We start from the raw sequence: 26659 nt of genomic DNA, 5'->3' as shown, positions 1-26659 counted from the left end.
GCCTTTATCTAGGGGAAAACTAAAACTCTTCTCTTTCCATGGAGCAGGAAGTTACAGCAGGTGCCTAGGCACCTCCCACAGAGTTAGGGAGACAGGAAGACAGCCCCCCTGATGTTCACTTTCAAAGGTGGCTCCAAGGCCCCCAGCAAAGACATTCCTGGGATGCCAACTGGCTTATTTAGGTTTAAAAAGATTCCCATGCATCTCAAAGAGACAAAGGGTTTACTGGTTTCAAGTTCTCCAAAGCAAGTGATGGAAGAAAAGTGAGGAGGATAGTTCCCTTTCCTTTTTGACACAGTAGTTTATGATTTGTATTTACCTCACAAATATGAACTAAAGTCCTTTTCTCTCCTCCTTTTCTTTCCAGGCTCCACTTAACACTCCCGTAACAGAAGATAGATTTGGAATTTTGACAAAGAAATATAGAATTCCTGTGCCAGTTCTCCCAGGTGAGGAATGATAAATACTCGTAGACTTACAGAATTCCACAGCTGGAAGGAGCTACATTTCATCGGGTGGAATCCCTTCCTTTTACAGATGAGAAAACTAAGGCCCAGAGACTCGAAGGACTTAACCAAAATTTCACAGCTAGCTTGTGGGGAAGAAAGCAGGCCTAGAGCCCAGTGCTTTTGTCTTCCAGTCTAGAAGAATTGAGATAGTCTTGTAAGGCAACCAGGAATTTTTAATTTAGTCTGTAATGTCGTTTTCAATGTAATAATTTGAACTCTAGACCAGAATTGTTAGAAAATAAATTGAACTTATGGCCATAAGATGATGCGTGTGTATTTATGTAGAAATTAGACATTGATTAGAATTTCTAAATTAAGTGTTTCTGTTTTTGAGATGTTTTACCCATAAAAAGTCAGACCTCTAAACCAAGCCTGTATCTGTAGGTCTCCCAATGAACAACCATGGCAATTACATCGTGCGCCTGGGACATCTGGTGAGCTGGATGGGAGAGCAGGCGGAAGCCCTGGGCGTGGAAGTGTACCCCGGCTACGCGGCTGCAGAGGTTGGTGCGGCCCTGTTCTTAGTGCTTATAGGACACGGTCTCTGTTTCTTCTGAAAAGCAACCAAGATGGGTACAGAGGTAAATAGATGTATATTTTCAAAAAGCCGTAGGATTTTAGAATTGCAAGATCAGAAGAAATCTTAGCAAGATCTCACCCAAAGAGTACTGGAAGTCCTTGTCACCACATCATGTGACTGTCCAGCTTAGGACTGAACACCTTCAAGGATGAAAAAATATCTCCGATGTTTGGTTTGTTGGTGATACTCTCTTCCTTAAGTTGAGGAGACGTTTATTTACTGTTTTATACTGTGTGGAACAAATCTGTGCCCTCCTCCAGGGAGCACTCTCCAGTTATAACTATGCCCTGCTCTCCTTCCCCACCTTCGCAGGTGGTTTTTCTCTTCCCACTTAAATAGTCTCCGTTCTTACAGCCACCATGTTACACTGAGTCCCTTCAGTATTCTCCTTGCCCTCCTCTGACCGCATTCCCTTTTTATTCCTTTTCTAAGTGGCACCCAGAATGTCTGCACTACTTCAAGCCTGCTGTACAGCAGGGCCATTCCCCTCTTCATTCTGGAAACTGTTCTTCCAGTAATTTCCTCAAAATAACTCTTTGGGCAGCCACATCGGACTGTAGCTTCTCACTGAATACTGTTGGGGAAATTATTAAAAATAAAATCTCCTGCCAGCCCAGAAAAATCACCTCTATATATTATAAACAAGAATGAAACAGTTTTTTTCTTGCCAAGACTACAGTGCAGCTACAGGCCATCTGCTAGGGAGGTCGCCAAAACAGAAAGAAATCTCACCCTTTTCCAGAGTCAGGCAGATACAGTCCATTACATGCACGTTAATCGTCTCTATCCAAAGGACAAATAAAGCATCCTGTATCTTTGTGACAAGCGGGAAGTGACAACGCGGAGGCCAGCACAGAGCCCAGACTCTTCCCCCAGAGAGAGGGAGACCGGCCACCATCCTCCTCCATGGTCACATCTCAGGTGTGTCCCCGAGTACTCAAGAAACACATTGCTGAGATACAGACCTGGCAGGAGTCTTACTTTGCTTTTAACATGGCTCCCATATATCTAAGAGAGACAGAGAAAGGGTTTACAGTTAAGTTTTCTAAAGGAAATGCTTAAAAAAATCTGGATGGGAGAGGGAGTTCTCTTGTTTTTGGCACAAGCGAAAATTGAAAAACTTCGTTTTTACCTTTACAGTATATAAACCAAATAAAACACATGGTCCCTGCATTACACTTGCCACTACTGATTTCTGGTTTCCCAGTTCACGCACATGCATTTGGTTTTGCATTTCATCCAATTAAACTGTGTTCGACAGGAATCAAAGTCCCAAGTAGGTGTTTTGTAGCATCCATGATTTTCACTTTTTGAGTGTATCTGCACACATGCCCGCTTGCATGCGCTCTTTCTCCCTCCGTGTCTCTCTCTGGTCCCTTGCAGCTCTCCTCTCCTTCCCAGGTTTTGTACACCAAGGCCGTCTTCGGGTCCAGGCCATAGCCACATACTACTGTGGATTTGTTTTCAAGGTGTCACATCCACTGCTGTTGGTTCTTGTTCCGCCTTTCCTCTCCCATGCTTTCTGCTGTGAGGTTCTAGTGTACAGTTTGTTCTTTCCTGTCCAAAGAGCATTTTCCTCCGGAGGAAACAGAAACCAAATAAGAGAGAGAATTGTTATTTCTCATCTTCAGAATCATACCTTTGACCAGTTTTCCCTCTTCTTTGTGATCCAGAAATAAACTTCAATCACCCTTGGGCTGCCTTCAACCCCTCTCTGTTTTGTCTTGTTGTTTGGTCTTTTGGTTTTGGGGTCTGGGCTCACTGGAGACAGAGGCTTTCCCGACACTGTCCTCAGCCGCCCACCTGACGGCCCAGCCTGTCACGGGCGCTGACCCCAAGTTCTGTGTACATGCCTTTGACCCCTGAACTCGGCAGAGGGCTTCCCGCTGCATCTTCCCAGCTACTTCGTTTTCCTCTGGCAGCTCCCCCTGTTCTTCCTCACCAGGTCAGGGCGTTTCCTTCATTTCCAGCTGTTTGAGCTGTGTTCTGTCTAGAAGGGAGTAGCTTAGAAGCACATCGCCTTTTCTGCCGGAACGTTCTTAAGCCTTTGTCTCTATAACCTTGAGAACAAACTCACCTTCTAAAAATCGAAGGCTGTTTATTGTTTCTTTGCAAGCGGTTGTGAATCCCTACATGATAACCAAATGTGTTTTCATTCTAGGTCCTTTTTCATGAAGACGGTAGCGTGAAAGGAATTGCCACCAATGACGTAGGGATACAGAAGGATGGTGCGCCCAAGGTATGCACGTGAACAGTTCTGCGCTTCACAAACTGACAGTGAAAGAGAAAGAATCAACTCACACGCAATAATTTAGTCTTGCTACAAACTGCACATTAATTAAGTGCATGTTAGAACATTAGTTATTAATGTGGAATTTTTCTCATTATTAAAAAATAGAGAAACATCTTTAAACTAACCATAATTTAGGCAAGTAGATATAACATGTTTAACAATAATTTTCTTAAAAGAAAAAACATGACATACAAATATCAAACAAGCATGGGTCAAAGATTTTATTTAACTCATTAATTAATGAGGGAATCAGTAAGATATTACAACCAGTTCAAGGAGAATGAAAAACCATGCACACGTGGGTCAGCGGCTGGGCCACCTCCACAGTTTCCACTTCTGTGGACAAGAGTCATTTGCATTATTACTATCAGTAATGCTGATGGAGTCTTTGACAGGATTTTGACATCTTTTGGTAAATGCAAAAGTGATTGCCTTCATCTCTTTCAAAATAGGCTTCGATGGCCTTCTGGTTTTCACAACTTGTTATTTTTGCATTTGTAAAAGAAGAGCTCCTAAGACATGGATCTCACACTCTGTAAGATCCCTTGGAAAGGACAAGGAAAAAAAAATACCTTGCTTTCCTATGATAACAAGAACAAAACACAAATTAACATCTTGATAAATTAACTTGCCTATTCATGTTTATTTGTTGATTGTCTTAATTTCTCAACTAGAGTAGATCCTCCGTGAAGGTAGAGATCATGGAGGGTTACTCCAGAGCTAGCATAGTGCCAGGCAGTGCCGGGGCCTCAGTAGAGATTTGTCAACTCCTAGTTAGTCCTCTCTGCCATTCTAGAACAGAGCTCGGCATGTAGTCTAAGTCTCCTCCAGCAGATCATCCTGCTTTTCACTCCTTCCTGCGTAGAGATTAGCAAGTACCAAAGCTCTGAATCTTACCTGCATCGTCGTTCTCCTAGTGGCCTGCCTGGCTACACCAGAATCACATGAGGCCTTGGGGCTCAGCCTACCCTGTGGCAGGGCCCAAGAAGCTGTCTTGTATCAAGCTCCAGGGATTCTGATGCATAGCCAGGTTTGCAACACCTATTATCTCATCCTGCTTCTTATAGTGTGACGTGTACCCTCAGCACAGGCCAGACTCTGATAGCAGGAGTTTGCAACAAAGTAAGTTCATTGCAGGGCGCCCAGCAAGGGGGTGTGAGACAAGCCTCTCAGATCCACTGCAGCCTGGTGTTCGGGTTCGGGGTGTTTTAAAGCAGAAGAATAAAGAAGCTGGGAAGAATCATCATCTCGTGACATTTCTTACTCTGTTTCAGGGGTCAAGGTGTCTCTGGTTGACGACGCTCTGGCCAGGTGGTCCACGCCTCAGGGGTCTCTGGGCTCATCTTGCCCTGGAGAAACAGCCTGAGTTTGTACGTTAGTGATGAGATCTACAAGAGCCATTTTAGTACAGTGACTATGTTATCAGTGACAGCCATTATAGTCATCGGACTCTAGTTGACTGGTGTTGAGTGAGCACAGGATGAGGTCAGAGGGCACAGAAAGGGAACAGAGCTCTGGATGGAGAGGAATCATCAACTCAGGGAGCTCGGGCTTAAGGGAACTCAGTGGTGATAAAAGGATACTGTCTTTCCTATATTCTTTCCTGTGTTATGGCTATTCTTTTCTGTATTATGATCATTTGATTATAAATTGCATTTTGTTCTTTAAAAATGTCCATATTTAATATTACAATAACATTGAAGCACGCAAATTCTACCATGCTGATAGTTCTTCTTGTGTGTGTATGGTCAGGATATTTGTTCAAATGTATATTTTTGTGTCTTGTGCTTTGTAGTTGTAAAAACAGTCATATATTGTATTTATATAGATATAAAAGCATAGAAGAGTATAGTAGTGCCTCCCCACGGATACACCAGAAATACAGCTACACGTGGAACAACTCCTACAGAACACCTACTGAACGCTGGCAGAAGACCCCAGACCTCCCAAAAGGCAAGAAACTCCCCACGTACCTGGGTAGGGCAAAGCGGAGAGATTCCCGCACAGAGGATCGGTGCCGAGCGGCACTCACCAGCCCGAGAGCCTTGTCTGCTCGCCCGCCGGGGCGGGCGGCGCTGGAAGCTGAGGCTCGGGCTTCGGTCAGAGCGCAGGGAGAGGACTGGGGCTGGCGGCGAGAACTCAGCCTGAAGGGGGCTAATGTGCCACAACTAGCCGGAAGGGAGTCCGGGAAAACTCTGGAGCTGCCGAAGAGGCAAGAGACTTTTTCTTCCCTCTTGGTTTCCTGGTGCGCGAGGAGAGGGGATTAAGAGCGCTGCTTAAAGGGGCTCCACAGACAGGCGGGAGTCACGACTGAAAGCGCGGAGCCCAGTGACGGGCGTGGGACACTGGGGCTGCTGCTGCCGCCGCCAAGAAGCCTGTGTGCGAGCGCAGGTCACTGTCCACACCGCCCTTCCGGGAGCCTGTGCAGCCCGCCACTGCCGGGGTCCCGGGATCCAGGGGCGGCTTCCCTGGGAGAACGCACGGCGCGCCTCGGGCTGGTGCAACGTCACGCCGACCTCTGCCGCTGCAGGCTCGCCCGCACTCTGTGCCCCTCCCTCCCGCCCGGCCTGAGTGAGCCAGAGTCCCCGACGAGGCTGCTCCTTTAACCCTGTCCTGTCTGAGCGAAGAACAGACACACTCCGGCGACCTACACGCAGAGGCAGGGCCAAATCCAAAGCTGAGACCCAGGAGCTGTGAGAACAAAGAAGAGAAAGGGAAACCTCTCCCAGTAGCCTCAGAAGAAGCGGATTAAAGCTCCATAATCAACTTGATGTACCCTGCATCTGTGGAATACATGAATAGACAACAAATCATCCCAAATTGAGGAGCCAGGAGTCAGTGCTGTGCCTCTGAGGTGGGAGAGCCAACCTCAGGACACTGGTCCACAAGAGACCTCCCAGCTCCACATAATATCAAACGGCGAAAATCTTCCAGAGATCTCCATCTCAACACCAGCACCCAGCTTCACTCAACGACCAGCAAGCTACAGTGCTGGACACCCTATGCCAAACAACTAGCAAGACAGGAACACAATGCCACCCATTAGCAGAGAGGTGGCCTAAAATCATAAAAAGTCTGCAGACACCCCAAAACACACCACCAGACGTGGACCTGTCCACCAGAAAGACAAGATCCAGCCTCATCCACCAGAACACAGGCACTAGTCCCCTCCACCAGGAAGCCTACACAACCCACTAAACCAACCTTAGCCACTGGGGACAGACACCAAAAACAACGGGAACTACGAACCTGCAGCCTGCAAAAAGCAGACGCCAAACACAGTAACATAAGCAAAATGAGAAGACAAAAACACACAGCAGGAGAAGGAGCAAGATAAAAACCCACCAGACCTAACAAATGAAGAGGTAATAGGCAGTCTACCTGAAAAAGAATTCAGAATAATGATGGTAAAGATGATCCAAGATTCTATTTCCCAGATACAAAATCTTGGAAATAGAATAGACAAAATGCAAGAAACAGTTAACAAGGACCTAGAAGAACTAAAGATGAATCAAGCATCGATTAAAAACACAATAAATGAAATAAAAAATACTCTAGATGGGATCAATAGCAGAATAACTGAGGCAGAAGAACGGATAAGTGAGGTGGAAGATAAAATAGTGGAAATAACTGCTGCAGAGCAAAATAAAGAAAAAAGAATGAAAAGAACAGAGGACAGTCTCAGAGACCTCTGGGACAACATTAAACGCACCAACATTCGAATTATAGGGGTTCCAGAAGAAGAAGAGAAAAAGAAAGGGACTGAGAAAATATTTGAAGAGATTATAGTTGAAAACTTCCCTAATATGGGAAAGGAAATAGTTAATCAAGTCCAGGAGGCACAGAGAGTCCCATCCAGAATAAATCCAAGGAGAAATACGCCAAGACACATATTAATCAAACTGTCAAAAGTTAAACACAAAGAAATCATATTAAAAGCAGCAAGGCAAAAACAACAAGTAACACACAAGGGAATCCCCATCAGGATAACAGCTGATCTCTCAGCAGAAACTCTACAAGCCAGAAGGGAGTGGCAGGACATAATTAAAGTGTTGGAGGAGAAAAACCTGCAACCAAGACTACTCTACCCACCAAGGATCTCATTCAGATTTGATGGAGAAATTAAAACGTTTACAGACAAGCAAAAGCTGAGAGAGTTCAGCACCACCAAATCAGCTTTACAACAAATGCTAAAGGAACTTCTCTAGGCAAGAAACACAACAGAAGGAAAAGACCTACAATAACGAACCCAAAACAATTAAGAAAATGGGAATAGGAACATACATATCGATAATTACCTTAAATGTAAATGGACTAAATGCTCCCACCAAAAGACACAGATTGGCTGAATGGATACAAAAACAAGACCCATATATATGCTGTCTACAAGAGACCCACTTCAGACCTAGGGACACATACAGACTGAAAGTGAGGGGATGGAAAAAGATATTCCATGCAAATGGAAACCAAAAGAAAGCTGGAGTAGCAATTCTCATATCAGACAAAATAGACTTTAAAATAAAGACTACTAGAAGAGATAAAGAAGGACACTAACTAATGATCAAGGGGTCGATCCAAGAAGAAGATATAACAATTGTAAATATTTATGCACCAAACATAGGAGCACCTCAATACATAAGGCAAATACTAACAGCCATAAAAGGAGAAATCGACAGTAACACAATCATAGTATGGGACTTTAACACCCCACTTTCACCAATGGACAGATCATCCAAAATGAAAATAAATAAGGAAACACAAGCTTTAAATGATACATTAAACATGATGGACTTAATTGATATTTATAGGACATTCCATCCAAAAACAACAGAATACACATTTTTCTCAAGTGTTCATGGAACATTCTCCAGGATAGATCATATCTTGGGTCACAAATCAAGCCTTGGTAAATTTAAGAAAATTGAAATTGTATCAAGTATCTTTTCCGACCACAATGCTATGAGACTAGACATCAATTACAGGAAAAGATCTGTAAAAAATACAAACACATGGAGGCTAAACAATACACTACTCAATAACGAAGTGATCACTGAAGAAATCAAAGAGGAAATTAAAAAATACCTAGAAACAAATGACAATGGAGACACGACGACCCAAAACCTATGGGATGCAGCAAAAGCAGTTCTAAGAGGGAAGTTTATAGCAATACAATCCCACCTTAAGAAACAGGAAACATCTCGAATAAACAACCTAACCTTGCACCTAAAGCAATTAGAGAAAGAAGAACAAAAACATCCCAAAGTTAGCAGAAGGAAAGAAATCATAAAAATCAGATCAGAAATAAATGAAAAAGAAATGAAGGAAACGATAGCAAAGATCAATAAAACTAAAAGCTGGTTCTTTGAGAAGATAAACAAAATTGATAAACCATTAGCCAGACTCATCAAGAAAAAAAGGGAGAAGACTCAAATCAATAGAATTAGAAATGAAAAAGAAGAAGTAACAACTGACACTGCAGAAATACAAAAGATCATTACAAGCAACCCTATGCCAATAAAATGGACAACCTGGAAGAAATGGACAAATTCTTAGAAATGCACAACCTGCCAAGACTGAATCAGGAAGAAATAGAAAATATGAACAGACCAATCACAAGCACTGAAATTGAAACTGTGATTAAAAATCTTCCAACAAACAAAAGCCCAGGACCAGATGGCTTCACAGGCGAATTCTATCAAGCATTTAGAGAAGAGCTAACACCTATCTTTCTCAAACTCTTCCAAAATATAGCAGAGGGAGGAACACTCCCAAACTCATTCTACGAGGCCACCATCACCTTGATACCAAAACCAGACAAGGATGTCACAAAGAAAGAAAACTACAGGCCAATATCACTGATGAACATAGATGCAAAAATCCTCAACAAAATACTAGCAAACAGAATCCAACAGCACATTAAAAGGATCATACACCATGATCAAGTGGGGTTTATTCCAGGAATGCAAGGATTCTTCAATATACGCAAATCAATCAACGTGATACAGCATATTAACAAATTGAAGGAGAAAAACCATATGATCATCTCAATAGATGCAGAGAAAGCTTTCGACAAAATTCAACACCCATTTATGATAAAAACCCTGCAGAAAGTAGGCATAGAGGGAACTTTCCTCAACATAATAAAGGCCATATATGACAAACCCACAGCCAGCATCGTCCTCAATGGTGAAAAACTGAAACCATTTCCACTAAGATCAGGAACAAGACAAGGTTGCCCACTCTCACCACTCTTATTCAACATAGTTTTGGAAGTTTTAGCCACAGCAATCAGAGAAGAAAAGGAAATAAAAGGAATCCAAATCGGAAAAGAAGAAGTAAAGCTGTCACTGTTTGCAGATGACATGATACTATACATAGAGAATCCTAAAGATGCTACCAGAAAACTACTAGAGCTAATCAATGAATTTGGTAAATTTGCAGGATACAAAATTAATGCACAGAAATCTGTGGCATTCCTGTATACTAATGATGAAAAATCTGAAAGTGAAATCAAGGAAACACTCCCATTTACCATTGCAACAAAAAGAATAAAATATCTAGGAATAAACCTACCTAAGGAGACAAAAGACCTGTATGCAGAAAATTATAAGACACTGATGAAAGAAATTAAAGATGATACAAATAGATGGAGAGATGTACCATGTTCTTGGATTGGAAGAATCAACATTGTGAAAATGACTCTACTACCCAAAGCAATCTACAGATTCAATGCAATCCCTATCAAACTACCACTGGCATTTTTCACAGAACTAGAGCAAAAAATTTCACAATTTGTATGGAAACACAAAAGACCCCAAATAGCCAAGGCAATCTTGAGAACGAAAAATGGAGCTGGAGGAATCAGGCTCCCTGACTTCAGACTATACTACAAAGCTACAGTGATCAAGACAGTATGGTACTGGCACAAAAACAGAAAGATAGATCAATGGAACAGGATAGAAAGCCCAGAGATAAACCCACGGACATATGGTCACCTTATCTTTGATAAAGGAGGCAGGAATGTACAGTGGAGAAAGCACAGTCTCTTCAATAAGTGGTGCTGGGAAAACTGGATAGGGACATGTAAAAGTATGAGATTAGATCACTCCCTAACACCATACACAAAAATAAGCTCAAAATGGATTAAAGACCTAAATGTAAGGCCAGACACTATCAAACTCTTAGAGGAAAACATAGGCAGAACACTCTATGACATAAATCACAGCAAGATCCTTTTGGACCCACCTCCTAGAGAAACGGAAATAAAGACAAAAATAAACACATGGGACCTAATGAAACTTAAAAGCTTTTGCACAGCAAAGGAAACCATAAAGAAGACCAAAAGACAACCCTCAGAATGGGAGAAAATATTTGCAAATGAAGCAACTGACAAAGGATTAATCTCCAAAATTTATAAGCAGCTCATGCAGCTCAATAACAAAAAAACAAACAGCCCAATCCAAAAATGGGCAGTAGACCTAAATAGACATTTCTCCAAGGAAGATATACAGACTGCCAACAAACACATGAAAGGATGCTCAACATCTTTACTCATTAGAGAAATGCAAATCAAAACTACAGTGAGATACCATCTCACACCAGTCAGAATGGCCATCATCAAAAAATCTAGAAACAATAAATGCTGGAGAGGGTGTGGAAAAAAGGGAACACTCTTGCACTGCTGGTGGGAATGTGAATTGGTACAGCCACTATGGAGAACGGTATGGAGGTTCCTTAAAAAACTACAAATAGAACTACCATATGACCCAGCAATCCCACTACTGGGCATATACCCTGAGAAAACCATAATTCAAAAAGAGACATGTACCAAAATGTTCATAGCAGCCCTATTTACAATAGCCCAGAGATGGAAACAACCTAAGTGTCCATCATCGGATGAATGGGTAAAGAAGATGTGGCACATATATACAATGGAATATTACTCAACCATAAAAAGAAATGAAATTGAGCTATTTGTAATGAGGTGGATGGACCTAGAGTCTGTCATACAGAGTGAAGTAAGTCAGAAAGAGAAAGACAAATACTGTATGCTGACACATATATATGGAATTTAAGAAAAAAAAATGTCATGAAGAACATAGGGGTAAGACAGGAATAAAGACACAGACCTACTAGAGAATGGACTTGAGGATATGGGGAGGGGGAAGGGTAAGCTGTGACAAAGTGAAAGAGCGGCATGGACATATATACACTACCAAACGTAAGGTAGATAGCTAGTGGGAAGCAGCCGCATAGCACAGGGAGATCAGCTCGGTGCTTTGTGACTGCCTGGAGGGGTGGGAGGGAGACGCAAAAGGGAGGGGATATGGGAACATATGTATATGTATAACTGATTAAATTTGTTATAAAGCAAAATAAATAAATAAATTTAAAAAAAAGTATAGTGGAGTCTCAGTAATTTGAGTTTGTAAATTTCTTTTTCTTTTTTTTTTAAATTTATTTATTTTTGGCTGTGTTGGGTCTTCATTGCTGCGCGCAGCTTTCTCTAGTTACGGCGAGCGGGGGCTACTCTTCATTGCGGTGCACGGGCTTCTCATTGCGGTGGCTTCTCTTGTTGTGGAGCACGGGCTCTAGGCGCGCGGGCTTCAGTAGTTGTGGCACACGGGCTTAATTGTTCCGTGGCACGTGGGATCTTCCCGGACCAGGGCTCGAACCCGTGTCCCCTGCATTGGCTGGTGGATTCTTAACCACTGCGCCACCAGGGAAGCCCATGCAAGTTTATTTTCATACGGCCGGTGGGATGAGGAGAAGCAGGGATGGATTCTGTGTGCTCCACCAATTGGCTCCGTTGATCCCGGCGTGGTTCGGCTTCCTCCTGCTCTTGCACTGAAACATTCTCGTCGCTCACAGCACCTCCGCCTAGTGGTACCCAGTTCTCTGTCCTCTCACTTGGCCCCTGGTGGGCAGTGCTGGCACAGCTGAATAACTTCTTCCTTCCTGAAACGCTGTCTGGACCTGGCTTTTCACACCACCTTCTCCTGGTTTTCCTGGTGTTTCATGGCCCCTCCTGCCACCTTTGCTTGCTCTTTCTCTGCTCCCTGTCCTCTGAGTATCCAGTGACAGGGCTTGAAACACGTCTCCCCTGAGTCCCAGAATCCTGTGTCCTGCTGCTCATTCATTAGCTCTAATCTTAGGTCTAATAGGCATCTTACTGTCAGAATTCTGATGTGGATGTTTTCATGTTTTGGAGGTTAAGTAACTTGCCCAGGGTCAGGCCACTGTTAGGTAGTGGAGCTGGGGTTGGAATAGAGGCTCCAGAGCCGCCCCTTGCACACTAAGGAGCGTATTGCCTCTAAGAGGAATATTTTAGTCCATTAAGATCGAGTTGTTTTATAAGTGGTGCTGAGTAAACTGCATGTCCATCTGGAAGCAAAGAGTTAGACCTTCATTTTTTTTAATTCTGATGATTTCTTAAAACAATTAAAAAATTAGAAATCTAGGTTATAATTACAACCTAGGTGTAGGGTAGATACACCATCCTATAAAGGCAAGAAATTAAAAACCTATAAGAGGCAGGCCTTTTTTAACTATTTAAAAATTAAACACTTCTGTATACCAAAAATACTAGTGAGTCTGCAGATAAGCAGGAGATCGGGGGAAAATTTTTGACGACCCATGATGTCAAAGAGCATTTGTACATTGACAAGAAAAAAGAGAACACAGTAGAAAAACGGGCGGAATCCTACAAAATGAAGAGCAGATCCCGGCGAGCAGTAACCACTAGCCAGGAGGCAGGTCCTCTGATGTCTCTTATCTGGGTCCCAGGCTCCCGTGCCGGCTCCCCAGCCCTCCGCCAGCGCCCGTGCCCTCCTCACGGCACACAGTCACACTTAGTCCTTGCACGCCCGCATAGTTACTTATGTTTAGCTCTGCCTCTGTGCCTCACCCCAGGGAAAGGGACAGTGTTTTTCTATCATCTCTGCCCCAGTGCCTAGCATACAACCTGGCACACCAGAGGTGCTCAGTTAATATTTCTTGAATCAAAAAGAAATAGCTGCTGAAAAGAGTAATCCGGAAAATGCAAATTAAAATAGCAGTAAGTTAGCCAGCTCTACACTTAGCAAAACCGTGAAAGGAACAGTTATACTGTCACTAGCTAGAAATAGGAAAAGGGTCTTATACGCTGTGGGTGGAAATGTGAATTGTTCAGGCTTTGGGGAAAGCAGTCTGGGAACATCTCATAAAATAAAAGTAGGTGTGCCCTTTGACTGTACAGTGCCACTACTGGGAACCTAGCTTACAGGAATAAAAGCACCAGTGTTGTAAGGATACATACACAGGGTGTATGTTTTATGACATTGCTTATCATCGCAAATAAATTGGAAACAGTGAATGGCTATTACCCATTAGCAGAATGGCTGGATAACCTACGGTGTTCCCACATGGACTACTGCCCGCCATTAAAAAGAAAGATTTGAGCCACATAGTGACTTGGAAAGGTTTCCATGAAATATTATTGTGAGAAAAGTAAGATACAGAAAAGTCTGTATTATGTGATGCTACCATTGTGAAATAAATCAGGAACCAAAAAAGTTGAGGTGTCTGTGTAAATACCTCAGTCCACAGGTGCGTATGTATATATATTTGGGTAAAACTTGGCATGCTAGGCTGTTAACAGGGTTTATGGACGAGTGAAGTATAGTAAGAGGAAGGAGATGGGAACAAATCCACAGGTACTGAGCACAGTCACTTATAGGACATGTGTGCACGTGTATGACATTGGTGAGCTCTGCACAAGAGAAACACAGAGTCACCAACAAACGTTAAAGATGTTCAGACTCTCTAGTGACTGAACGTATGAAATCAGTAGTGAAATAGTTCTTACCACTTAGACGGAAAATATTTCGCATCAAGGATATCAATCTGAGCCATGCTTATAATAGTGAAACAGCCTGGAATAACCTAAACGTCCAGTTATTGAGAGCTGATTGAGAAGGTAGGAATCTATTCAAGCATTAAAAATGAATGCTTAGGACTTCCCTGATGGCGCAGTGGTTAAGAATCTGCCTGCCAGTGCAGGGGACACGGGTTCGAGCCCTGGTCTGGGAAGATCCCACATGCCGTGGAGCAGCTAAGCCCGTGTGCCACAACCACTGAGCCTGCGCTCTAGAGCCTGTGAGCCACAACTACTGAGCCCACAAGCCACAGCTACTGAGCCTGCATGCCTAGAGCCCGTGCTCTGCAACAAGAGAAGCCACCGCATTGAGAAGCCTGTGCACCGCAATGAAGAGCAGCCCCTATTCTCTGCAACTAGAGAAAGCCCGCACACAGCAATGAAGACCCAACACAGCCAAAAAATAATTAATTAATTAATTTTTTTAAATGAATGTTTAATTTGGTGTATATTGCCTTAGGCAAATCACTTTATATTGTATAATGTGAAAACAGTTATAAAATGCTTTGTCCGTGTAAACCATTTTTTTGTATGAATGTGTCTGTACACACAATACCTGTAAACATATGAATGGAGAAATATCGGGAAATATGTATTTCATAAGAGACTTTCCTTATTATTCTGCATTCCTTTATTCAGGAGCTTTACTGAGTACCTACCATGTGCCAGATATAAGTGCAAACTACAGAGAGCACGGGCTTCCCTGGTGGCGCAGTGGTTGAGAGTCCGCCTGCCAATGCAGGGGACACGGGTTCGTGCCCCGGTCCAGGAAGATCCCACTTGCCACGGAGCGGCTGGGCCCGTGAGCTATGGCCGCTGAGCCTGCACGTCCGGAGCCTGGGCTCCGCAACGGAAGAGGCCGCAACAGTGAGAGGCCTGCGTACCGCAAAAAAAAAAAAAAAAAAAAAAAGAAGAAAAAAAATAGAGCGAAAGAGAGAGAAAGACTTTGAAATTGTAGCTTATTTTTTCCCCTTGGAAAAAACAAATTTCAGTTTTACAGTATATATCCAGCAATAGAGAACAAGTAAAATTAAAGTGAAAAAAGCAGGTAGCTGAAGAGTATGTTTAGGATGATCCTGTTTGTGTTAGAAGGATATAAATAGACTTATGTAGTTTTTTAATTCATGGAAATTTTCTGGCATGATTCACAAGAAATCTATTAATAGTGTTTTTTGCTTCAAATCATGGGACTGGAAAATCAGGAACAATGGGGAAATGGTCTTTCACTTAAAAAAATTTTTTTTTTAGTTATATAAGTTTCAGGTGTCTAGCATTATAATTCGACATCTGTATACACTAGACAGTAGTGAGCACTCCAAGCCTGGTTACCATCTATCACCACACACTTGACCCCCTTCACTCATTTCGGCTGCCCGCCTTCACTTCTCACTGTACATTCATTTGTAGATAATTTTTCGTGGGGGGATGAGCATGCTTTATTTTTTTTTAATTCATACAAACTTAATCATTCGATCAATATGACAAAGACACAAGATACATTATAAAATTAAATTAGATTCCACTTACAACAATGCTTAGCTCTGTTACTAAAATTATATATCTGCACCTTGTCTTCTATACCTGAATCATAGATCAATTCAAAACTGACCAGAATGTGAATATTTTTTAAATTGTCAAATGTTGCAATTTAACGTGTTCCTATTTCTTAGGCAACTTTTGAGCGGGGACTGGAACTACATGCCAAAGTCACGATTTTTGCAGAGGGCTGCCACGGACACCTGGCCAAGCAACTGTACAGGAAGTTCAACTTGAGGGCCAACTGCGAGCCCCAGACGTACGGGATCGGGCTCAAGGAGGTACTCGAGTTTGCCGGTGTGACTTTCATGTGAAAAGATGAAGCTTACATTGATCTGTATTGTCGTGTGGTTTATAATATTGATTTAATTTTATAGTTATATTTTTCATTAACCTGAAATGTTGATAATGACTGAAAATATTAGGGATATTTTTCAAGGGGCTGGAGAATATTACTAATCAAATTTCACTATTACCTAAATTGTGTCTGCATGTTCTAGTTGTTTTATCAAATGTTGATTGAAGTCTTGAATTTGAAAATATTTGTGATATTGATTTTTTTCATGGTAATGCCATCTGCCCTAATAGGATTTGACCTGTTATCCAATGCTCTTTGTAAAATGACCACATCCTATAAGAATTGTTTATTCAAAATTATAACGTAAAGATAATTTAGTTTATGAAATATACACTCAGCCATAGTATATTGACCTGCAGCCTAAAATTTAATTAGGCTGAGTGTTGTATATTTTCTCAGTTTATCCAAACCTTAGGTCTATTAGTGTAAAAGTTTCATCATAACTCTTTTGTTAAAAATCTTTTTAGGGTAAAGCTCAGAAAGTTTCAAATTCTATATATAACTAGATTCATTATATTGTGAATAAGGGCTTAATTGTTTTGGTAGACTGTACATAATTCTATGTGATGGCACATAATATCTGATTTTTAGATAATATTTCCTGTGGAAATTGTTGTTTGCAATTTAAAACTTAACCATTCTGAAAACAGGATGATCAGTTAGCTTCAGTCGGGGAGAGGGTGGTGCAGGAGGGAGCACACTTTTTTTACTGAAGAATAACATCTGTCCTGTAAAGCAACAGATCCGAAGTGCAGGGCGCAGCTCACGTTCACGAGGCGAACACGCCCGTGTGGCCATCACCGGGTCAGGGTGTAGGTGGTTCCCAGCACCCCATCTCTCCAGCGGCGTTTCCCACAATTGCATGAACGCCTTACCCGTCTGAAAACTTAATGTCTTATAGAGTTCCTGACCTGTTTCTTTACTCCAATCATCCTGCTGCAGTTTGATATCATTTTCTGGGATATTTGAAGTACTTTTTTGTGTGTTTCTCTTATTTCTGCTTTTCAGTTGTAACTTTCATAAAGAAGACATAAAACTTAGCAAGTTTTATACATGTGGTGACATAAAACATCTAAGTAATTCTCTAGGACTTTTTTTTTAAGTTATGGATTATTGATGAGAAGAAGTGGAAACCCGGGAGAGTTGATCACACTGTTGGCTGGCCCCTGGACAGAAACACGTATGGGGGCTCTTTCCTCTATCACCTGAATGAAGGGGAGCCCCTCGTAGCGCTCGGCTTCGTGGTAAGTTACACTCCGTGATGGGAAGTTCCACTCTGAGAGCCACTGGGTCTTCAGTGTCACAAAACCAGGGCTTTGCATCTGGAGAATGTAAAAGGCTTCTCATTTAAAGCTTCCTCTCTGCTTTTATCCACATCTGAAGTGCTTATGGCCACTGTAGACAGTGGTCTGCTTCAGCTCACATAGCTGTAGTACAGTAGCTGCTACATGCCAGGCCCTGTGCTGGATGCTTCCCTGGGAATCCTGGTCCATAAAAATCCTGTGAAGTTGGTCTAGCATTATTTTACTGGTGGGAAAACTGAAGTCCAGACAAGCTAAACAGCCTTCCCAGACACACGCATTAAGTGACAGAGGGAGGAGTCATGCCCAAACCTGTCTGACCTGAAGCCCATGTCCACTGTGGCACGCCACTGCAAGAAGTGCAGTCCACACTGGGTTTGAACCTCTAACTAAAACAGGACCATTTCCTCCCTTTTGGTCGCTTAAACATCTTTACAGTAAATTACATCTTGAACATGACAAGGAATGGAAAAGTGATATGAGTTACTGCACCTTGCAGTTGCAGCTTTATAGTTCAATGTCATGATTAGACTTTTATATGACACGTTAAATTTATGTATTATTGTTGAGTTTGGTGCATCACTTCAATTTAGTTTTTATAGTGACTTAATCTTCAAAGCAAAAAAGGTTTGGTTATTAATTTCAACATTTTGGTAAAAATGTAATCTCTAATGTTTTTCACCTTTTTTTGTAAGTGTGATTACATTCTTTTTCTTCATTTTTGCCTCAGTAGTACTGCATCAAGCTTATTTATTTCTGGAGTTGGTATTGAGAAATGAATGATAAATTATTACAGCTCCTTTTGTAGAAACATGATGTGCAACACTTACCTACAAATATTTTTCTAATTTGGACTTTGATTTACAAATCACAATGATTTATTAATACGTTCTAAATATTTTCAAGTTCTGCCAATTATAAACACATGGCATCCTTTTGTTTACCCTTTCTTTTCCAAACAGATTTTATTGGGTTATTTATTTAAATTTGGGTCATTGCATACCTTTCTCCAAGTACTTTGAGTACAAGCAGTTTAATGTACATGTTCTCTGGTAAATATTGCTCACATTTCAGCCTGACATAATTTGAAATAACGATGTCTAATTTAAATATAAACATTTTAAGGTTGGTCTAGACTATCAAAATCCGTACCTAAGTCCATTTAGAGAGTTCCAGAGGTGGAAACACCACCCTAGCATCCAGCCGACGTTGGAAGGCGGGAAAAGGGTTGCATATGGAGCCAGAGCCCTCAATGAAGGTGGCTTTCAGGTAACACTTCCGTGTTTTTAATCTTTATTTCTGTATTATAAATTCAACGTTGAAACATAAGGTAACAACTTTAGATAAAGGATAGAAGATTATCTCAGGAAGAAAATTTAAGTAACTAAGCAAAGCACCCTAGTATTTATAAAACTGTACCACACCAGAGTTAAATGACACTATGAATTTAGTTTTAAGGATATATTGATTTCTAGAGAAAAATTCATGGGCTTTTTTGTTTATTGGTTTGTCTTTAACCAGAGAATTTAAACTATGTGATCCAAGATCTTTTCCTTTATTCCTTTGCTGCCAGGAAACTCAAGGACAGATGTAGTTTTCAGCAAAGGTAATTAATTAATCTCAACTACCTAGTGTCATCCATGCCCTTTAGGTGGCCTCTGTTAAGTTTTTATCCTTAATTGTCCTATTTTAGTATATGTTCAAAATAAATACTATCAAATGCAGTTAATTTATTAAGTATTTAGTTATTAAACAATGAAATAATTTATTAAGTATTTAGTTATTAAACAATTAAATAAGAGTTAGATGGCTAACTATGATAAAAGCTATTAGAACTGTTTTGGAAATAGTATTAGACAGGTAAGATGATCTAAAAGTCAGCTCTAAAACTTATACCAAACGGTTTGGTCAAGTTATTTAACTCCTCGGGCATTAAGGGATCATCTGTAAAATAAAGATGATCCCTTCTGTCTCTAATATTCTAGGAATCTAGAACTATTGATATTTTAGAAATCTGATATCTTTTTGTTTTTAATCTGTTGTAAAAGTAACAAATAGATCATAGAAAATTGGGGAGAAAAGTTGACTTAACCTTTAAAGTGAAGTTCTAAATACATTCATAAAGTCAAGTAAAATCACAGCTAAATTATGAATGTCATCACTAGAACCCTAAAAATAACACTCCCTAAGTTCCGTTGCTGTGGGGTTACCTCCCATGAGGTTGTTTTTATTTCTGGAGTAGTTATTCGTTTGCAGTAATATTTCCTAAATTTCCTATGTTCAAGCCCATTAAACTTTTTTGAATAATGTGCATAATACCTATTGCCAGCCTAATTCTACTCTTTAATTTATAGTGTAAAGGTTTATGTATATTCAGTAGTACATACAGACTCGTGTTTATGACACCTGCCTTGTGTGCTTCAGCATCTCAGATGATCTTTAGATGAGCAGGAAGAGATAACCCCACACACACAATACACTTTTAACCTAAGTTTTCTGATTTAATTAGTCAAAGATTCAGAAACTTACTTCCATTAAGTTTTTGAAGACCCTTCAGAGACAAAAATTTGGAACATCCAATTTTATTTTGCGCTAACAAGTATTACATGACTTTTTATTTCTCTTTCTTCAGTCTGTACCAAAGCTCCCCTCTCCTGGTGGGTTTCTAGTATTTAACCCCTGTGGGGGTTTTTTGGGGGGGGGTTCTTTTTTTTTCTTTTAATGCAGGGAAGTGTAATGTTATTTTGGTGCAGAAATAGATTAGGTTACAGAAAATCCTAGGAAAAGGAAGTTACGAGACTGATTTTACCAGTTGTCAGGTGGAAGGGTAAAATCTGTTACTGTAGAACTACTCCAGGCCATACCCATCTTCTTCAGTGATATGGCCTGGTTCCTCATTTTAACCCCCGTTATTTTGCTTGTTTTTTAATTTATTTACTTTTGGCTGCCTTGGTTCTCCATTGCTGTGCGCAGGCTTTCTCTAGTTGCGGCGAGCGGGGGCCACTCCACACTGTGGTGCGCAGGCCTCCCATTGCGGTGGGTGGCATCTCCCGCTGTGGAACACAGGCTCTAGGCGCGTGGGCTCAGTAGTTGTGGCGCACGGGCTTAGTTGCTCCGCGGCATGTGGGCTCTTCCCGGACCAGGGCTCGATCCCGTGTCCCCTGCATTGGCAGGCAGATTCTTAACCACTGCGCCACCAGGGAAGCTCTAACCCCCGTTTAATGGATGTCCCAGAATACATCTCTCTGTATGACTTTTCCTGGGTCCCCCAGGTCCTTAACAAGATGTCCAGCTGCCCACACAGGGTAGGATCCTCCCAGAACTGAAAAACACACATTTCCCTTGGGCCATAACATTTTTTATTCTTAGGACTTAAATGCCCATTTGGAAGAATTTGCACTAGCAATCCGTGTCCTTTTATTAAACGTCAGTCTTCTGGCTCGTGAATCAGACTTAGGATTAGCAGGGCCACAGCGTGATTTGAGAGGAGCATTGTCATGATCCAGGTTCCTAACCATTATCTCTGTCTGCAGCTCCTGGCATTCCAGAAAGCCCTTCCCCCTTGTTGTCTGCTCTGCGGCCCTGATTTCACGCTCTCTCATCTGCGTGGTTCTGATGCTGAGTTTGGTTGTAGAACAGCAGTCACCCCTGGGCCCGAGCCTTCTTGTGCCAGCGTTGCTTTTGCTTCTCACCGCCCCTCCCTCGCAGTTAGAACTCTGTAATCACGGGAGCGCGGCCACAGCCCCTCGGCACAGCGGCTGATGGTGGCAGGCGCCCTGTTGACCTCCTCTCCTCAGGGTCCCTCTCAGCCCATCGGCCACACTGTCAGCCACCCACCACTTTCGCAACAAAGACCCATGGCGTACTGTAGGAAGCCTCCAGGAGGGAAGAGCAACTGCATGGCTCTCTTTTCTTCCTTTCCACACTGTAGGTTACAGTACAGTCTCCTGAGGGAGGCAGTCGGTAACTTAGCTGCTACATCGTGGGGCTAAACCAAAACCATCACCCACCCTTTAGTACGTTGTTTTCCATCAGCAGTGTATACTGAGGCCCAAACAACCATCTTAAAGTTTATTTTGGAAATTCAGTTTATTCTTCGGTTAATTAAAATATATTATTTAAGGTAGTGGCTAATTGTGGCAATGCCATGATTAGAACCTAGGTTTCCCTCCCTGGACATCAAGGTAAAACAAGGAGGTATGAAGAGTTAAGATAACATCCTTTGTAAATCATGTGTTACACACAATGCGTGTAAAAGCAGATCACAATTTAGATAACAGACGTTCAGGTTTAGAGAATATTTTTAATTATGACATAGATATGTATAAATAAAAACATTTTATTTAAATGTTAATGCTCTGGTCTTAACATCTGTCTCATGTAGGTAAGTCATGCGGAGGGAGATGGAAAAAGTCTTAATAGGAAAAGAGTAATAGTTCTGATCCTCATTTTTAGAGGAGGAGAAAAACTGCCCTTGCTCTGATTTTTCTCTTCACTCGTATTCATTTTCATGTAATTTTTTTTTTTTTGGTTTTTCCCGACAGCTTTCAAAGAGGCTATAATTTGGAGTATTTGGTTCTGTTTGTTTAATTTGAACTAACAGATGCACTTTGACTGTTTCTTTCCTCAGTCTATACCAAAACTCACCTTTCCTGGGGGCTTACTAATTGGTTGTAGCCCTGGTTTCATGAATGTTCCCAAGATCAAAGGGACCCACACAGCAATGAAAAGTGGGATTTTGGCAGCAGAATCTATTTTTAATCAACTAACTAGTGAGAATCTCCAATCAAAGATGATAGGTAAGAACTTCCATTTATTCTCAGGTTCTCCACGGGGACGTTTAAAAAGAAGCTATTTAAACATACACTCAAGTGTACAGATAGAGGATGACAGTAAATACAGTTAGAAGTCTTGGCGGTCTTGTCTGTTTATTTCATTGGGCATTGAAAGATGCAGAGTGTGACTGTCCCTCTACACAAAGCGTCGAGATGCCTGCTGGGCAAAGCAAACTGCAGCCTGCTCGCGTGAGGAGGTTTTTACGGCCACGTGCCGTTTCATGAATGGAAAGAGCGGGCCCGAGGTGTCGCGCCCCCTGGAAACAAGTTCGACGTGAGGGTCCCGCCTCACATCGCACAGGCCCAGGTGGACCCTCGCGGGCGCCCCCCAACCTTCACTCCAGGGCAGGCAGCGGACCCGCCTCCGCCTTCACCTCCTGTCGCCCTCCATCCCGGACACGCTTCCTGGGTCCCCGGGGCACCCCGCTGACGGCCGGCCCCCGAGCTCCCCACACCTCGGCTCGGATCTCTCTCTGGGGGCCTCGCGCGGACCTCACCAGTGAATCTGCACCGCACACGCAGGCACACAGCCCCTCCAGCCCCTCTCCCCACGCCGCCCCCTCTCTGGTGTGTGCCACCTTCCAGCTCGGCTCACTGTTTAATGTACTTACTGACCAACCTTGTCCTCTGGGACGGACACTCCTCCCAGAGCAGGGGCTGGGCTCCCTGTGGACACAGACCCCAGGAGCGAGTCCGTAGATGCCCGATAGGTGAGCCGTGTTCCGTAGAGTCAGGTGACACGCCCCTCCAGGTGGCCTGTACCTTCAGGTGCGCTTGGGGACGGGAGAGGCGGGGCCGGTGCCTCAGACCCTCACCAAGTCCGCGCAGGTCGGGCCGGAGCAGGCAGGTCAGCGGCAACCGGAGGAGGGCGGTCGCGAGAACCAAGACGTCCTGTTAGAGATTAAGCGCAGGGCCCCAAGTTTTAGGTGCTGCCACCTCCTGGGGCCGTCGCAGCCGAGCGCCGCGAGCTGGGCAGCTCTTACCAGGAAGGTATGCGGAGTTCGCAGGCGAGCCCTTCGCAGCCGTGTCCAAGTGTCCAGCTTCTGGGGGCCCCGGGCTCCTGGCAGAGCACCGCCGGCCCCTGCCTTGTCTTCCTCCAGCCGTCTCCTGGACGCCAGTCATTGGACCAAGGGCCCAGGCCACTCCAGCATGCCCTCGTCTTAACTCGGTATACCGGTGGCGACCCTCTTCTGACCGACTCTGAGACAGCTAGGGGTCAGGACTTGAAAATACCTTTCTGGGCCGTCACGGTTCAGCCCATAATGGGTAGAAGTGTTTCAGTGATCAGCTCCATAGGTAGCATAAACCCTCTTAGCTTCCTTTTCAGGTTCACTGAATTTTGAAACTAATTTTCCATGCTACCAGTATGGCCTTACTGCCTGTTAACCTATCAAATGGGCATCTTTTTGGAAGATGTCAGCATTTATACATGAAACGTTCTTCAGGTGTGGTCTCATACGACCCCCTGCTTTTTATAACTATGTAAAAGTCATCTGTTATTTCGGTAGCAAAGTACCTTCACAATAAAGTGTTTTATACTCCTTGAGGCAATTTCACTTAACATTTCATGTTTTTCATAAAAAGGACTTGATGTAACTGAGTATGAGGACAATTTGAAGAAATCATGGGTGTGGAAAGAGCTATATGCCATCAGGAATGTCAGACCGTCCTGTCATGGCATCCTGGGTGTGTACGGAGGGATGATTTACACTGGAATCTTCTACTGGATATTCAGAGGGATGGAGCCCTGGACCCTAAAACATAAAGGTAATTCCGGCCTGAGTATGAACGTTAGTCCTTACCTCAGGAAACGGGATCCAGTAAGTAGGGGAAAAAGGTGACCTTTTACACTTTACTCTAAGAAACTTGCTTTCTTAGAGAAATGATGAATTCAGGATCTTTAGGAGAACGGTATCATTGTTGAAAGAGGGCTAAAGTCTTATTTCTTCAGTATAGTATTTACAGGTTTTTATTAAAATGTCTAAGGAAGTACTTTAGAATTAGATACATTTTTACTAAAAACCCTCCTCAAAACTTGGGAAGGTTCTGACTCCGATCAGCTCAAGCCAGCCAAGGACTGCACACCTATTGAGTATCCAAAACCAGATGGGAAGATCAGTTTTGACCTTTTGTCATCCGTGGCTCTGAGTGGCACCAACCATGAACACGACCAGCCGGCACATCTGACTCTGAAAGATGACAGTGTACCTGTCAACAGAAACCTGACCACATACGACGGGCCCGAGCAGCGGTTCTGCCCTGCAGGTCAGTACACTCATTTCCATCCACTCCTGAAACGTCAATAGGATTTGCTTGAAACACGTTAGAAATAGGCTTCTGGTTTTTTTTAAAGAAATTTCTCCTATTGCTTGGAAGTTGTAAATGACTCCCATCTCCACCTTCCTTTCGAAAACTCAATATTCTTATGTTTCTACTCTAATGCTAGAGCAGTAGGGATTTCTTGTTAAGCCTAATTCAGATGGCATTTCTCAAAAGCAGCCTTTCTCTGTTTATCCTCAGCGCAAGGTTAAGGGTTACGGGAAAAAGCACCAAACACCACTTTCCGTGTTCACGTGACTTAAAAACAAATCATTTCTGTCATGGCTGCTCCTGTCCGTATATATATATATATGCTCACGTACACATACACATATACATTATATATGTGTACATAGCCTAAAATACTAGATTTTGGCCACATGCAGCTCAGGGAAATGGTCCCGGACTTTAAATCCATCATGGATACAGTATCTTCCAGTGCTGAGCTTTCAACTAGAATTGTAGCAGGAACTGGGTCTCGAGTGCTGGTAGAACAGCATTCAGGTGTGTGAAAATTCTGGACAGGAATTAGAACATACGCTCTGTGAGGGAGGGACCTTGACTGTCTCTTGACTTTATCTTTTAACCATTTGTCATGTCACTGGGTTCTAAGCTGAGGGTTAAGGGCTGACCTAATTTGTCTGTGCAGTCGTGGCGCACATGTATACGAGCAGATCTCATTTTATTGCACCTGGCAGATACTGCATTTTTTTACAAAGTGAAGGTCCCTGGCAACCCCGCGATGAAGAAGCCTACTGGTGCCATTTTTCCAACATTTGCTCACTCCACGTGTCGCATGTGGTAATTCTTGCAAAATTTCAAACTTTCTCATTATTATATTTGATATTGTGCTCAGTGATCTTTGATGTTAGTACTACGACTCGCTGAAGGCTCAGATAGCATTTTTTAGCAATAAAGTGTATTTTAAGTAAGGCATGTACATTGTTTTTTAGACATAATGCTGTTATTGCATGCTTCACAGACTGCAAAGTAGCATAAATGTAACTGTTACATATGCACTGGCAACCAAAAAATTCACGACTTGCTCTATTGTGATAATTCACTTTATTGTGGCGTCTGGGTCTCTGAAGTATGTCCATATATAAGATCACACCCAAAACCTGCTCAACCTTGAGTTCCCTTATTGGTAACGCCAACTCAGCCACATGCCGCTGTACCTTCTGCCTTTAACATTTTTAATTTATGCAACAGCAAACGCACACACCCAGATCTCTGTAATATTCGGTGGGTAAACATTCAGTCCACAAACCCTGAGGGCTTCTGTGGCTAATTTCTCCATGACTTTAGCCCCTGCTTTAAAAGGCAGCTACTGCACAGAGTTGCCTATGTTTCCTTACAGGAGTTTATGAATTTGTACCTTTGGAACAAGGTGATGGATTTCGGCTACAGATAAATGCTCAGAACTGTGTGCACTGTAAAACATGTGATATTAAGGATCCAAGTCAGAATATTAACTGGGTGGTACCCGAAGGCGGTGGAGGCCCAGCATACAACGGAATGTAAACTGCAGCCAGCTTCACCCGCGCCAGTGTCTCTAAAACAGACGGCAAGTTAACTTCAAATGTTTGGAAGTTCACAGGTGTCAAAAAAGCTTAAATATATTTTTGTTCAGAATGTTCATAAAATAATAACCAGTGAAATAATTTTATACTATACCTAAAACTGTCCCATAAAATATTATGAATCTGTCTCTTAAATAAAACTTTATAAGTGATGTAGCATCTACTTCTCTCTCCAAGTCTTCCGAAATTCAGTACACTATTGGCACGACTGGCCTCCAATGTACATTTGACTCATCAGGCTCAGCACTTCCAGTGAAGTGTATCTCCTAGACCAGAGGTTGGTGTCCAGCCCACCACTCTTCTTACGCAGTTTTACTGAACACAGCGGTGCCTCCTGGTTTACACACTGTCGACGGGGGCTTTTGAGCTCCAGGTGTAGAACTGAGTAGCTGTGACAGACTGTAATGTCTACCTGACCCTTTAGAGACGT

At 42.6% G+C, this 26659-nt stretch overlaps 1 protein-coding gene across 1 annotated transcript in view; it reads left to right on the top strand.

The window, feature by feature from the left end:
- ETFDH (electron transfer flavoprotein dehydrogenase) overlaps positions 1-26307 on the top strand; it is a 28140-nt gene extending 1833 nt beyond the window's left edge. Inside the window, exons 2-11 of the mRNA XM_079707855.1 lie at positions 368-449; positions 894-1012; positions 3251-3328; positions 15968-16114; positions 17295-17435; positions 18618-18761; positions 22123-22291; positions 23912-24094; positions 24371-24592; positions 26007-26307. Of these exons, the coding sequence (XP_079563981.1) occupies positions 368-449; positions 894-1012; positions 3251-3328; positions 15968-16114; positions 17295-17435; positions 18618-18761; positions 22123-22291; positions 23912-24094; positions 24371-24592; positions 26007-26170 (1449 nt within the window). The 3' untranslated portion in view covers positions 26171-26307. The remainder of the gene's footprint in view (positions 1-367; positions 450-893; positions 1013-3250; positions 3329-15967; positions 16115-17294; positions 17436-18617; positions 18762-22122; positions 22292-23911; positions 24095-24370; positions 24593-26006) is intronic.
- Positions 26308-26659: the final 352 nt, after the last annotated feature.

The sequence above is a fragment of the Hyperoodon ampullatus genome (genome assembly GCF_949752795.1).
Source record: "Hyperoodon ampullatus genome assembly, chromosome: 1".
Classification (NCBI taxonomy): domain Eukaryota; kingdom Metazoa; phylum Chordata; class Mammalia; order Artiodactyla; family Ziphiidae; genus Hyperoodon; species Hyperoodon ampullatus.
Note: the sequence above shows the minus strand (reverse complement) of the source record. Positions and strands in the feature narration are given on the sequence as shown.